The sequence below is a fragment of the Esox lucius genome, chromosome 17 (genome assembly GCF_011004845.1).
Source record: "Esox lucius isolate fEsoLuc1 chromosome 17, fEsoLuc1.pri, whole genome shotgun sequence".
Taxonomy (NCBI): Eukaryota; Metazoa; Chordata; class Actinopteri; order Esociformes; family Esocidae; genus Esox; species Esox lucius.
This window is the reverse complement of record NC_047585.1, coordinates 11299716-11315112: the sequence shown is the minus strand read 5'-3', so window position 1 is coordinate 11315112 and position 15397 is coordinate 11299716. Positions and strand designations below refer to the sequence as shown.

The 15397-nt window shown below is 39.7% G+C and overlaps 1 protein-coding gene across 2 annotated transcripts in view; it reads right to left on the bottom strand.

The window, feature by feature from the left end:
• Positions 1–562: 562 nt before the first annotated feature.
• ngfb (nerve growth factor b (beta polypeptide)) overlaps positions 563–15397 on the bottom strand; it is a 40046-nt gene continuing 25211 nt past the window's right edge. The window contains exons 1-4 of one of the 2 annotated variants that reach the window (XM_020044446.2): positions 11859–11884; positions 9013–9126; positions 1646–1773; positions 563–1431 (exon numbers count right to left, since the gene is read on the bottom strand). In XM_020044446.2, the coding sequence (XP_019900005.1) occupies positions 814–1419 (606 nt within the window). In that variant the 5' untranslated portion in view covers positions 1420–1431; positions 1646–1773; positions 9013–9126; positions 11859–11884 and the 3' untranslated portion in view covers positions 563–813. Of the gene's footprint in view, positions 1432–1645; positions 1774–9012; positions 9127–11858; positions 11885–15397 lie in introns of those variants that run through there. The other variant, XM_010866552.3, reaches the window with a different exon arrangement.

Sequence of the window (15397 nt, the reverse complement as noted above, 5' to 3'; positions counted from 1 at the left end):
TGCAAACCAAAGAATTCAAATACCTAGATTGTATTTGGGATATTGTTGGGGAGCACATGCCAATCATGGTATAAATCTGTAGACTGTTGTCCAAAAACCATCTAGGCCTACATAACCCTCAAAGCCACAACAGCCTTTTCACTACCTTCTAAAACTGTAAAAATCTGTGTACATTTTCAGTGTCCCCTGTAAATCTGCACCAGAAGTTTAAAAGAGCTCTTACAACTTTCAAGTTTCTGCTCACAAGACCAGAAGTAGGCTCAGTGGCAAAAGGAGTTAGAGGGAACATTCCAGTTAAGTACAACAACAACATTTGACAACTTAGGAGAAAAGAAATCAGCGTCTCCTAAGATCTAATCTGTCATGTTCTTGTATCATGCTCTTTAATGTTCTTATTCATATTTCTCTCAGATCATTGTGGTTATATTGTACATTCCAAACTGACCAGCCAGAAAATAAAACTATACAACATGCAGTGCATGTACTGAGGTGTTTAATAAATAACAACAACATTAAAAACAACAACAACAACAACAACATAACAATCGTAACTGATAAACAAGTCATTGGTTCATATAGATGTAGTCCTCATAATCAATAATTTACTCTGTGCAGCAGAGAACTGGGTGACTGCTGTGGTTGTGGAACAGAACTTTACCAGGTGAACCGGTCAGTCAGTACTGCAGCGACTACTGAACCAGGTGACTAGGTCTGTAGTGCTTCAGTGACCACAGCACTAGCAACGGTTTGGTCAGTGAACCAGGTGACTTAGTATGTAGTGCTTCAGTGACCACAGCACTAGCAGCGGTTTGGTTACTGTCGCCATGATTTACGACTGACCACACACACACAGGCCACGTCGATGCGGATCAATCTCCAAGCCACCAGGCCATTAAAGGAAGTCAGCGCCCTCACAAAGGTGTGCGAGTTGGTGCAGTATGAGTTCCAGTGTCGCCCATCGATGCCCAGACAACCGGTGCTACCCGGCCGGCACGTGGTCTCAAAAAAGTACTGCTTCTTCTTAACGTTGTTAATTTTGACGTCCGGGAGCACCTCCACCTCGTTGCCACTTATATCTGTAGCCTTGGACTTGTTGCCCACCCAGTTGCTGATGCTCTCACAAACAGAGAACACCCCCCGGTTCTGCGGCTGACCAGCCTTGCGCCTCGCCCTGCTGACCCCTGACCCCTGGCGTCCCGTGGGATCCGTGTCGGGCGGCTGGACACTGAAGACAACGCGAGGCGAGCGGTATCGTCGCTTGATGAAGAGTTTGGGGTCGACAGTGGGGGCGGAGTTAGGGGTCCTGCTGGGGGCGGGGCCTTGCTGTCGGGTGGAGACCAGGTGGCAGGAGTCCCCTCCCGTGGTGGCCACAGCCTGGGCACTGACCACGAGCAGCAGGACCAGCATGGACGACCTCATGGACAAACACACCTGATGGGACGAAACACACAGCTGAACATTAACATCAGAGGTTGAATCCTGTTTGAGAAATTCTTCAGACATTTTGAAAAGCTACAGTAAAGCGTGGGAGCTTCCACTTGTTCTATCGCTAGGCAGTAAATATTTTGGCTTTTCGTGCAAAGCTTTATTTAAAATATAGTGATTTGAATTTGAACTGGATTTCCTTGTTTTTTTTTATCCTTACCTAGGCAGTGTTTCTCCGTGAAGTGTGGCCCCTGGCGGGGCGGATTCCTAGAACGAGTGTTCAGAGCAGACTGTCTTCCAGGCTCCTGCCATTAGGCCTGTCTCTGGCCCCCAGCTCGTCCCTGGCACCTGATTATGGAGAGAGAGAAAGGACACAAATACCCTGATGAAGGCATGCAACCAAAGAACATCGCTCTAAACAATAAAATACTTCTTAAGCTAACTTCAAAGGTCCTGCCAAACTTCTTTTTTTCTTCATCTGTAGAGTGCTCTTTCAGTGTTTGTGGGCCATGGACGGGCAAAAAAGGTAGCAAGAATATTATTTTCCCTTTACGCTGTGGTCACGCACAGTGTTTGCAAAGCAGCCACTTGAAGTACTGACACGGGAGATTGATGGCAAAAGAATGTATTATACTTGTTGTAACATTGTTACATACCGACACGTAGCCCAAACCCACTGAACAGTCTATGTGTTGGAATTTATTGTACACTGTTGGACCTGTGGGGCTCATTGAAAACTGTGGAACCCAGAGGTTTATCCAGTTTACTGAGGTTTACTCAATATATTTCATCAAAACCACAGTGAGACAAGAGAAAATCCAAAAATATTCCATTGATGCGGCTGAAATGATGTACTGTCTGTATTAATGTATTCAGGTGTAATTTCCTATCTGAAAACTGAGAGTTGGGTCAACTCCCCAACTTTGCTATAGCCATTATTTTCCTGAAATCTCTGAACAAAACACACAACCCTCTCCCTGTACTACTCCCCTAGGAATTTTCAATACATTCCAGTGTAATCTTGATAACCCCTCCTGTGGACCCAATACTACAAGAACAGCAGACAGCCAAGTGGGCAGAGAGAAATAACTCTTCACCACACAGCTCCTCTCCAGCAACACCTCATTACTGTCATGCAGTCTGACTACTACTATAAATCAACCGCACAAAACAAACAGAATCATCCCCACAGAATCGCATCCCACAGTATCAGCCCAAAGGAATCGCCCCCACAATATCATCCTTTTCAGAATGGTCCAACACAGAATCATCCCCACAGAACCGCCGGACTCAGAATCATACAGTACTCATCCCCCCAAAAATCATCCCCAGATTATCATCCAGAATACAGTACAGACAGGCACACAAACATTCGACACGCCAGTCTCTCTACTGAGGCTAGATGGAAGGATGGGAGGATGATGAAGCACAGAAAAGCTGCTCCAAAGCTCTGGAGATAATATCTAAAGATGGCAGTTTCAGTCCGCTTAACATTAGCTCAACTGCCTTGAGCCTTGCCAGCTTTCTATCCTAATGTGCTGTAACAGTCCTGTTTTTCTTTCTCTCAGACTAAGACAAATATCCACCACACAAATATTTAAATATTAATGAAACAATATGATACGTTATGCTAGTTTTACATAATAAAGAATCTCTATGACCAGTTACTTAGCACCAGTTACTGTTGAAGACACTGGTGTTGAGTGGGTTTACATTGGATATAGCTGTACATGCCAATGTCGCTGTGGAGACAAATTACACCCAGTCGTTGATGTGGTCTGTTAGTTCAGAATGGTAGGGCCCACCCACAACCGCTGACCTCCAACTCATTAGCTCTAATGGAGTCGGCCCATTTAATGAATTCCGTCTGGCACGACTGACAACCGGACCGCGGCGACACAGACAATCCAGCGTCTGCAGCCCAGGAACAACCCCCGAGGAAAACCATGGCTTCATTCATATGGTAAAAGTCACACAGTACCTGTGGTAACCCGAGACTGTTCGGCTCCCATTCAGAGACGTGGGGAGCAGTGGAGGCTGCGGCCGGGTGACTTTATCTGAGGGCCACCTCTGGGCTTTGAATGACAGGCTGCTCAATACGTTGCTGTGGGCATTCTTGCGAAACTGCTCACAGCAGGAATGAAGTATAGCATTGTGCTGGCCTAAAGCCTGATATAGTTGGGCTCTGGGGTTAGAAGCGGTGTAAGAGCTGGATACTGGGAATAGTACAGTCTAAATGTACTAGAGTTGCGCTTTTCTTTTTTCAACTTCCATTCAAATATGTTTCCTACTAATCAGTTATTCAATGGATTGTACGATGATTTCAACAGAAAATGTCTGGAGAGTGATAGTTCATTTTTGATTTCAAGAGTCTCCACCTTGGGGGAACTAAACATTCTCAGGAAACAGAACCTCCTTTAAAGGTTGTTACACCCTATTTGAAAGATGTGTTTCAGTTTTAACAAAGCCAAGTGTCTGGGAAAACCCATACGCAGCACACATGCAAAACACCATTTGACAGGTGTGGGTGGGGAGATAATAAAGTTGTGTATGAGATCGCTGTAATATTGTCATCAATCTTTATTATGGGGTAAAATCTTCATAATATAGCATTTCATGAGCAGTATTTTCAAAGATACATTGTTTGGCACTGTGTTTTATTCAACAGACACAATGAGGAAATATAGAGGACATATATTTTGCTGAAGAGCAGTGGGCTGGATTTCAACCAATGTGGCAGTAATACATATGCATTGGAGGCAGTCGCTTACAACTGACTGCCTTAGTTGACAGGCCTGTCATTAGTGAATACATTTAATTATACACCCAATCACCAGCTAGCAAGCAGGATTGACCGTGTTCAGACAGCTGTACCATGTTCAACACTGGACCCAAAAGTATAAGCTTCCACACTGCTCGCTAGCAGAACTAACTGTTATTGGCAGAGAGGCTAGGAATGCTCTTTGTTATTGATGTACATTATTCAAAACACAGGACATTTCAGACTGCTCTGGTCCTAAGCAATTTTGGCACAAACTACAAATACAAGCTATTAAGAGAAGCTTGAAGAACTAAACAATAATGTTTATTAAATTGGAAAAAGGAATAATGAGTAAGTCGTACAACCAAACCCAAAACTTAAGCTGTTTGAAATCGATAGAATGACTAATCAGGACCCCTCCCTGTCCTTTCATACAAAGAATTTGTATGAAAGCGGAGTCACAAATTTATTGAACCATTGTGACCAAATAGGATTACATTTTCTCCAAAGAAAAGCCAAGACCTTAACGACGCAGCAGAACCAACTGCATGAGTCAGCAGAACACAATTCAAGTCCTTGGCAAAATCTCAATTGAATTTTCTTGATTCCTCATGTCCTCTCTACTGGATACATGGAAACAAACACACTTGAGACACAATTTCTTCTCTGGCAAAATTACATATCAGGCAAATTACATTTCCAGAGGTGGAATGCCAAAATACAGGTGTAACATAGTAATAGGAAATGTCACTAGTTATTCCAGGCATTTTATAGATTTTAAGGATGAGAAACATTCTTTTCTGTGTGCGTATTTTTCTCACCCGGGAGAACAAAAAACTGTTCCATAATGGGATATTTCTGAGTACCCCCTCCACTGGTCCACATTATGTCTAGTGGACACAATAATGAAAATGCAAAAGGGGTTTAAGCCTAGACAGAGAACAGATCTTATTTGAAATAGGTCTTTACAATTTCCTATAGAAGAAATGAATAGTGTATGAAAGGACCGAAAGAGATGCTTTTCAGATGATGCCGCAAGGATTTATGGGGATTATGATTATACTATTTCACTCTACTGGCCAGCTCTGTGGAAGTGGGAGATACCAAATGGGTAGGGAGGTGAGGGAGGCGATTCATTCAAGGGTGCACATAAAAGCAGCAGCCCAGATATCAATATCACAAACGGGAAACCTGTCAAATTTAAAAGGTAGGTCAATTTGTTGATGGACTCCCTAACCAGCCCAGAATTGTTTGTCTGGGGGCCTACAGTAGGATTCTGAAGCATGTATGTTTCAGCTTCAAGTTACATAATATTCAAGCACAATATACGTATTTCATAGGCTACGCTGATGCCATTAAGTTCTGAATTTAATACAACCTGCTATATTAGCTGAGATTCGTAATTAGCTAACATTAGGTAACACACTACGGCTAGGGTTATTTTACTATTTCATTTATTGATTTAGAATTAGCTGTAATACACTATAAAAACTTGGACCAAAAACAAAGATTTATTAATACATCCCCCAACCACAATTTTCAGCTGAATGCATTCACTTTTTTAAATGATTGGGACAAAGGCTGAAATTTAGTAAAGAGTTACCTTTTAAAACCAAGATAGCTACTGACAGTATTGTCAAAGGCTTTTTAATAGATATATATTTGTATGGCCTATGTTTGTCTTTACAGGATCTAGGATCCCAGAAATACCAAGGTCATCACTCACAGCCAGCCCATAACCCCCCCAACAAGAACATTTTGATTTCCATTATTCAAAGAATTATGGAAATACTGAAAATTATAATTATTTGAAAGTTGAATACATGATCTCTTAACAAAACATTAAAATGGCCCCTGACCTTTCTTTTGTGTTGGCACAGGAACTAGCCATCCCCGATTCCATTCCCTCTGTAAAGCAGTGACATGACATGCATAGGTTCAATATCTGATAGGACAGTTACTTGATTGGTCAAACAACGCAGTTTGAATTCAGTTACCAGATGGTTATAAACACAAGACTGGCTCACTGTTAATGGTCTTTTTTGGTTCCTGTTCTGGCTGTGGTAAATATATTGTCCTCCTCTCACTTTTTCTGACATTCTCTCTCTTTCTCTATTGTAGGCTTTGGATTTCAGATTAAATAAATGCGTTTTTATTAAGTATTATTAAGTATTATTACATTAAGTATTAATAATAATCAATGTTGTCTTTTTCAATGTATTCATTTGCCATGTTAACTAAATCTATGTCAAATATAAGACTATTCTCATAGTCATTTTTGCCATGACCCACATTGTTTGCTTGCTGTTATCCTTTACTATAGTCTGAGTATATAACAATAAATACTACCCCGTTTACAAAAGAGTTGGTACGCTGTGTAAAATGAAAAAAAAAAACAGAATGTAATGTTGTGCAAATAATTTTTAGCCAGCCTTCGCTCCCCACGTGCATCAATGAGCCTTGCCTGCCCATGACCCTGTCGCCAGTTCACCGCTTTTCCTTCCTTGGACCACTTTTAATAGGTACTGACCACTACAGACCAGGAACAACCCACAAGGACTGCATTTTTGGAGATGTTCTGACCCCGTCGTCTAGCCATCACAATTTGGCCCTTTTTAAAGTCGCTCAGATCCATACGCTTGCCCATTTTTCCTGCTTCTAACACATCAACTTAGAGGACAGAATGTTGACTTGCTGCCAAATATATCCCACCTACTGACAAGTGCCATAATAACGAGACTATAAGTGTTATTTACTTTACCTGTCAGTGGTCCATAATGTTATGGATGATCGGTGTATGTTCTAATATTTCCACTTTAATTTGGTCAGTTGTTTCTACAGTGGGCCTAGAGTATAAGCTACCTTTGTGGGCATTTTGTTGAGCAGGAGTTTGTCTTTTAGACCAAATCTGCTTGATTTACTTTTTAGACTGCATTTTTAATGGGAGGGTCATGTTTTATTTTTCCTGAAGGCTCTGGGAGGGTGATGTGAAAATATATTTTGCTTGAGGGAGGGTCAACCATTTTCATATTTTCTGGGGCTTTATCCTCTGGATACACCATGTCATAAATAATGATCAGTCCCTTATTTAACCAAAACCTCCACATATCAATGGTACCTGGCTTCAGTCTACAAAACACAAGCAGGCGGTGATCATGAATTCTACAAAATATTTGCTTTAGATTCCATTTATCTGCACTACTATTATTATTTTTGAAAGAACAACAACAAATATAGACAGGACCTTGGTGTCCTCAATATATAGACACCGACCTGCTGTTATGCATGTATGTTGCTGTTCATATGTTTACTATGAATGTGCCTTTATCATATCCAAACTGCCACATCTGAGTCGAGTTCCAGGAAGATTGTTTAACAAATTCAGGGTTCCTTTGCATAAGTGACTTCTCTCAACCAGATGAGGGAATCCAGAGTTTTTTGGTTCAACAACGTCTGCTTCTTGTTTTTGCAATTAGGCTTAACGATGCGCAGATTGGTTGATCTGACAACTGGGGCGTCATGCAACAATGAGAAAGGTCCTCTGGTCAATGACAGATACAATGAGTAGAATAGACAGAACCCAATATTTCACTACTTTAGAGCAGGAAACAATCACAGACCGGGAAACTTTTGTCAATAATTGTAACGTTGAAGCATTGGGACAGGACACATACGCAGGGAGAACAGAGGACATTTACAAAAAGAAGACATAGCAACACTAAAAAAGAAAAAACAGATCAAAGTTACAGTCGGTATGGGAACCAAACAAAGACAGACAAGATACAGTAGGAAAGGAAGAACTTAAATAGGGACTGTGATCAGGAACACAGGTGAGGGCAATAACAACAAACAGGTGTTTGTGCTTCAGATGAAGGATTGAGGGCGTTGGATCTCACTGGCACCACTGCCTGCCATTCCAGGAAGTGACAATAATTATTTTCTCTTCATAGAACACTTTTGCTGCAGTGTTGATGTTAATACGTGTCCACGTTATGCCCCAGTTGTAGTATCTCCCAGTGGCAGTTTTAGGATAAAAAACAAAAACCAATAAAGTTGATTCAGTGTTGGAAGTATTGAGTCATTTAAATAAAATAGGTTGAAGACAAAAAAGCATTGGCAAAACAAATAATGTTTTCATCAATTTACAGTAGGTAGCCGAGTGATTAATGGTTTCGCAATTTCATTGCTCACAACCCAAACGTGTCTGAGGTCAGTGTGTGGGATGAACGGGTCATCAAAATGTCTTGATGGTGGTAAAATTGCACAGTACCACACATGCAACTGTTATGTCACATGCTCACTCTATATCATATCTGTGCCCACGCAACCACTGGAACCCGAGACTTAAGGATTCCAGAAAGTCATCTTGATTCTTGTTCTCATTTGAGCATTGCCATGTTAAAGTGTCTTTAAGGCCCTGGAGCAAGATTTGCGCATTGTATCATGAGAAACACCATGCAGGCATAACCCCTGTCCTCAACCTGGAACCCATCCTAGTGAGCTTTGGGTGGATGAACATATATTTCAAGAACATTTCTGCCAAATGCAGGATGTATTAACCCACAGAAGTGTGTTACTTACACTCATTTGTAATTGAAAATGAAAGCCAATCCGAGATCTTGCAATTACTGTAGGTTTGTAACTGTACGTATTACACATACACTAGCACTGAACATTCAGGAATTATTCACTGACACAGCCCACTCCTACAATGGTGTGAGCTTCTGGGAGTCACTGTTCACCTGACAAAAGAAGCTTAGCTAGGGGCGGTAAGTTTAACGTCTGAAAAGGATTTGGAAAAGTAAAGTAATGTATTTAATAGTTACCTGTCCATCTACGCTGCGAAAAGTTTTTCTAATCACATAGTCTCCTTCATATGTCCAAGGTTCTTTGAAGGGAGATATATGTTCCATCTATAGCCGCAGTGATGTTTGGAAAATCTGCGGGATGAATCAAACTATTTGTCAATGTTATCTAGTCTTATTTGTTTTTTCATCAGCAAAGCATTGCTGGATGTTAACTGCCTACCTTACCGGCAATTATGTAAATGTCCTCCTTGATTATGACAGATTGATAGTCAGGGAATACAACAAAGACAGAAAATCACTTAAATTCAAACCAGACTGCAAGCCAGACTGCATAGTCAACAAACACTTGCCTTGTTATAAACCTCAAAGTAATACAGCAGTCAAAGCAAAATTGGCCAGACATATTGTGCGGTAAAATGATAAGGCAAAAGTAATATCTTATGTTCCCTTTGTAAAGCAATACGAGCTCCGGGGTCCATTGGATTGTCGGCAAAGGTACAAGCCATAGTGATAGGCAATAATCTGATTGGTCAAAATGAATCTTTTTCATTCAGCATGAGCAGCAGGCTAAGATCAACTGAACATAGTAGGTAACAGATTTGCTTTGCAGCATTCTTTGCTATGGTTAGCCTTCTAAAATCAGAAATGTTTTCTGTTCCTAATTTCTTTAATAAATGTCACTGTACGCCTACTGGCGTAATGTTCCCAATAGCCCTGAATGGAAATAAATGGGTTCAATACTGAGTTTTGACTTGTTGTTCAATGGATCAATAAATCAGTTAACCACATAATTCAACACTGTAGGGTGCTTTTCGGCACACCAGCCAAACCATGAACAGATCAATCAAAGACTTGAAATAGCATAACTTGGCAAAGAAAGTTCAAATTTCATATATGTTTCTATTTTACAATGAATGTGCACACAATTCCACATAAACCTTTTTTCTTCTGTGCCAATTTTTTGAGAATGAAAAACTGAAATATCTGATAGACGTAAGCATTCAGTGTCATTACACTCCAATTTACACTCCAAGCTCAGATTAATTCTGTGTAATTTCATCATCTCTAGGATTTGAGTCAATCAGTGGCAAATTCGATTAATAGGACATGATTTAGAAAGGCACACACATATGTCTGTAGACATAGATCTGGGGATGGTAATACAAATTTCTGAAAGAAATTGCTAAAGCAAGTGTTAAAAGGATAGTTCGTCCAAAATTAATATTTGTCTCAAAGTCCCAGTCTGTAATTAGCATTATTAGCATCAACCAAATTCATAAATGGAAGTGGGTTTGTACCGCTATCACAAAGCTGCATTGCAAGCAGAAAACTCCTCTAAAACACTCAAAGAACATGATGTATTCCTCTAAATAAAGTTGTAATTTCCATGTAAATAAATAGATACTTCCTGTGTTTACTGGTCAGTTTTGTTCACAATTCTATCAATCCACACATTCTTTCAGGAAGAATAAGTGTATACATCACAGTAAACAATAGTATTTGCTAGCTAGAAAGCAAGTTACCTATTTCTTCTTTGATATTCAACTTGGACAGTCAAACATCATTTGCTTGAGAGAGAAAGGAAAATACATAGGCTATGTATTATGTCTGACTCTGAATACAAGCTGGAAGACAAGTTTTCATGGGATAGAGCCTTACTTGTTCTAACCATAATGCACAGATGATTAATTTACCTAATTGTAGCCTGCCAGCAGCTGTAGAGGGCAATGGTGAACCCGTTAATCCCCAACCCTTACCCAGAATATCCGGAGGCAATGTGTACTTTGTGTATTATAACGTAGCAATTGGAAGTATTATTTATATAAAATATACAGCTCCGGAAAAACTTAAGAGACCAATGAATATTTTTCTTTCCTTTCCAAAAAAGTTGAAAAGGAAGGTTTTGAATGAGGAACAGAAGGGTTAAAATTAAGAGACCACTGCAAATTGAACGCCTCTATTCCTCACTCAAAACTTTCCTTTTCAACTTTTTTGGAAAGGAAAGAAAAGGTGCAATGGTCGCTGTATATAAGAAATACTTATATATATTTTCTGATGTCCACTGACGAAAATAGGCCAGTTAAGCGAAGCAACCTATCTTCACATAGCTTGTTGAGGTTAAAGGTCACGCTCACCTTGATGACATCACTGCCAAAGAACAGGAGGTGTGGATGGTGGCTATAGGAATAATGGATTATTTGAAAAAATTACTGTGTTTTTAGGATTATCTTTTGATGAGTGGACTTTGAGAAAAATATGAATTCCATCTATCAGTCCTTTCTGGTAGAGTGACAAGTTGGATTCAAAAGGCATATGCCATCACACCTGGAAGAATCCGATAGCATGAGGACTAATATTATCTGGTCTGATGAAAACAAAAATCAAACTACTATGTCTGAATGTCAAGCTTTAAGTTCAGCAGAAATCTGATAACACCCATCACCTGGCTAACTGCCTGAATCCAAGTGTGAAAAGCTGGTGGAGGCATATCCAAGATCACTTGAAGCTGTTATTGCTGTCAAAGGCACTTAAAGGGTCTGAATACAGATATATTTTCAATAAATTGGCACACATTTCCATTTGGCAACATGTTTTCATTTTGTCATTATGGGATGGTGTGTTTACAAAGCAATCTATTATCAATTATTTTGCTAACACCACAAAATATGGAGAAGGTAAAGGGATTCTGAAGGCATTGCAATCACCATCAATATAATACTGTAACATGGTGGTCAAGTCGAGAAAACAGGCACAGGAAGAATTGCATTAGATGGTAATATAATCAAACAAACGAACACTGAATACAAAAACAAACTGAAACAAAGTAAAGCGCTGAAACTTGGCAGCAAGACAAAACCACTCACCAGCTACATGCAACATACAAGCGACAATAACCGACAAGTGAGGGAAGCAGAGGAGAAACATTTAAACACATATTGATGGGATGATTGGAACCTGGTGTGCATAATTATGGCAGACAAGACAATGGATGAGTCCAGGGGGAGTTCATGGAGTGACGGGAACCGGGAGTGCACGACACGATGGCGCTGGTCATTTCCGTACCGTGACAAATACAGCATAATTTTATTGAAAATGCAACAAAATCATGATATAGATTAACAAGAAACAAGGCAAGCCTAGTTCAGCTGGCCTGCAATAGAAAGTGCTCATATTGAGATTCAAACCCAGGTCACCCACTTGAAAGGCTGTGTCATTAACCACTATACCACAGATCATTACACTTGCAAGCTGTCAGTATAGCCTCTTGTCTCTATCCTGAAAAAATCCTCCTTGGCCACTGGCCGTTTGAATAGTTAATTGGCCATTTGTGAATGACATTGATACAGTTAAACTGACTAACGTTTCTTACTAAGTTTACCTCCACCACAAATAGCGGCTATGTATTGTGTTTGCCACTGGCCATTTTAACAGTGTATTAACCAGTAATAAGCTTTACCGGTATCTACTAACTTGCTGGAATAGTCATAAGAATTGAGCAATTGCTAGCAAGTCTCCCAAAGCTATTTCATTTCATGGCATAAGAACATATTTTTTCTTTCATGGGAAACAACTTACTTTTTTCTTTAATTTGCGAATTACATTTATACAATAAGTATCAATAAAGGCGACAATACCTAACTTTTTCATCAAGTGGAAAGACGAGAGAATTGTGGAATCTACCAGATAAAATTTATAAATGCCTTTGCTCTCAATAGATTCAAACTTAGGCTATTTAACAAGGGGTAGACAGTCAGTCACTCAGTCAATAAGAGACATTCGGTCTTCTTGGCTGGCTCCACTTACGCGGTCCGGCAAAAAGACAAATGTGTAGGCTACATTTCAGGAATATTTCCGTTTTCATATTTGATAAGTCAAATCCTTATTGGATTGCAAATGTTAGGATATTTTTTTTATCTTACACCATGATCTTTGTGTTAAGTATAACGGTGAGATCAATTGTTAGCTTAATAACAATCCTTCCTGTTTGGTGCTATAACATTTCTAATTTTAACATTTCTGAAATAACATTTCTGTCATTTTTAATTCCATCTTTCATTGAATAGTCAAGTATATCCTAATAAGGCTACCACCTGAATTTGCAGGTTAGATAATATTGTGATTGGATGACAAAGCCTTCACATAAAATTGTGTGATTATTATTTTATAGTTTTAATGGAAAATATATTTATAAAATGCCAGTCTAAAACATGAATGAAATGTTCCCTGTCCCATCTATGTAGTTGAGAAAACTGTATTGTTACTGTAGATTTGCTGTAGATTCTGCTGCAATGAAACATGACATTTTGTAATTCAAATGTATAATTCAAAATAACCAGTAGTGTAACATTTTGTTGAAGAATGGTTTCAACTAAATCCAAACTCTTGTGGAGATAGCGGATAAGGGCTGAACAAACATGAATTCAAGTGAGATGCACAGATTCCTTCAATGTATTATGATGGTTAACTGGGAAATTCATATATATCTATGGAATGATCAGCTGCTGTGATCCAAAGGTTGAATTTCTCACACATCAGACAGCCCCATGTGTGTTTGTTTTAGAGATTACCTGTCCCTTTTACAGAAATGAATACAGGGAGCTATGAACTAATTACTAATTACCTTGGTTACACGCAAGAGTCTCAGGAACATACCAGTGCAACGCACCAAAGCACCAACCACAATCAAATCTAAAAGTACGCTAAGGAGTTGTCACCGTCTTGCTGGATGTGCCTTGCCCTTCAGAGACATTGGCATCCTTGGTAAAGATGAGCAAAATAGCCAATGAGAAAAATGTGATAGTTTTTTATCAGCATGATTTAACACTTAACATAAAAAAGAAAATTAACCTTTCATTAAGCATTAACATTCTTCTAAGAACAAAAATAAATACAGCCCTTGTACCTCTGTCTTCCCAGAAACCACACACCATTTCCCTCTTCATGACTCCCCCCAACCATATACCCTCTATCCCACTGCCTTCCCAAAAACACCTCCCATCCCTGTCCCAGGCTACCCTCCACCCGTTCCGCTACTCCATGTCATCGCAGAAACTAAATACACAGTTCCTTCAATAACAGAACTTCATGAAGGCTGCAGTCCTGGACAGAGTCTCCAGCCAAACATTAAATACTGTGCTGACCAGCACATCCCTGCTTTCCCTGAAGTATTAAATCTGTCACTAGAGCAGTGCATGGTTCATGCCTGTTTTACACCCTACACGTCACTGTACCAGTTCCTAATAAAACCTGAATGTATGCAGCCTGAACATTTTACATGTATATATTAGTAATTTAACAGCCGCTCTTATTCGGAGTGACTTTACTGCAGACATTTTAAGATAGAACAACCCCACACAGCTCAATACATCCTACTAAACATGGGTTTATCACTGGGGCACTTGTACCACCTGAAATCTGATTAGCTCCTTGAGTGCCCCTCTGGTGTCACTGCAAAATATGTCATGTTATTTCAAGACATTGCAAAACAATATGTAATGTACCCTAACTGTCCAGAGATTTCCAAATAAGAAAACAGAAAGTGACAACTTCTTTTTTATTCCCCACCGATGGTAGACCAGACCAATGGTAGAGGATGAGTTCTAAATGTATCACACCAGTATTTCTGATGTGAAGCGGCTGTTATTGGTTCTCCGCTCCACATGTTGTTGTGCACTGTGCCGTTTAGCCGTCTACAAAAATGGTAAAACAGAATGAAGCATTAAATGTTCATGTTTAAGTGCTACTGCAATTCATTGTATTCCTGCTAAGAAGTTGACCAAGTTCATTAATGGAGATTGCGTTTTTAACGTTGACTTGCTAATGTTAGCTTGAATTGTCAGTGGAGCAGGCTAACTAAGCTTAGTTACATTGGTAAGATTATTGGGGATTGTGGATGATATGATATTCTGTGTCAAGTTATAGATTTTTTTTTCTCTGGCCCATGGATATTTTAATATTTTGGTGCTGGTTAATGGACACAGATTATCTGATGTAATGCTGCATTAACATTCAGAGGAGCTCTGATCATTTCTCTACAACCGATCGCATGGTGTGCGAGTCAACTAGGACTGATTTTGATACTCTTTAGGCCAACTTCTTTTCTGACATGTCAGATGGTCCAAACATTTCAGAATCAAAAGAGGATGGTCAAGACTGAGGTCAAGATCATCCCTAGAAATCTGTAGGGGAACATGGGGGAGGAATTTATATCCTGATGCTTCAGAGACAATCCCTGTTTAGAGTTGTACTCCATAAGCAAAAACCGTTTGTTGTTACGCATGCAGTTACTGCTCATGCTTCTCCCTTTGCGTCTAAGTCAGTTCACTGTTACTGGATGAAGCCTTGTGTCATGATGGTGGCGTTTTAGATTTAAAAACAATCTGATCACCATTGTAATGCTATG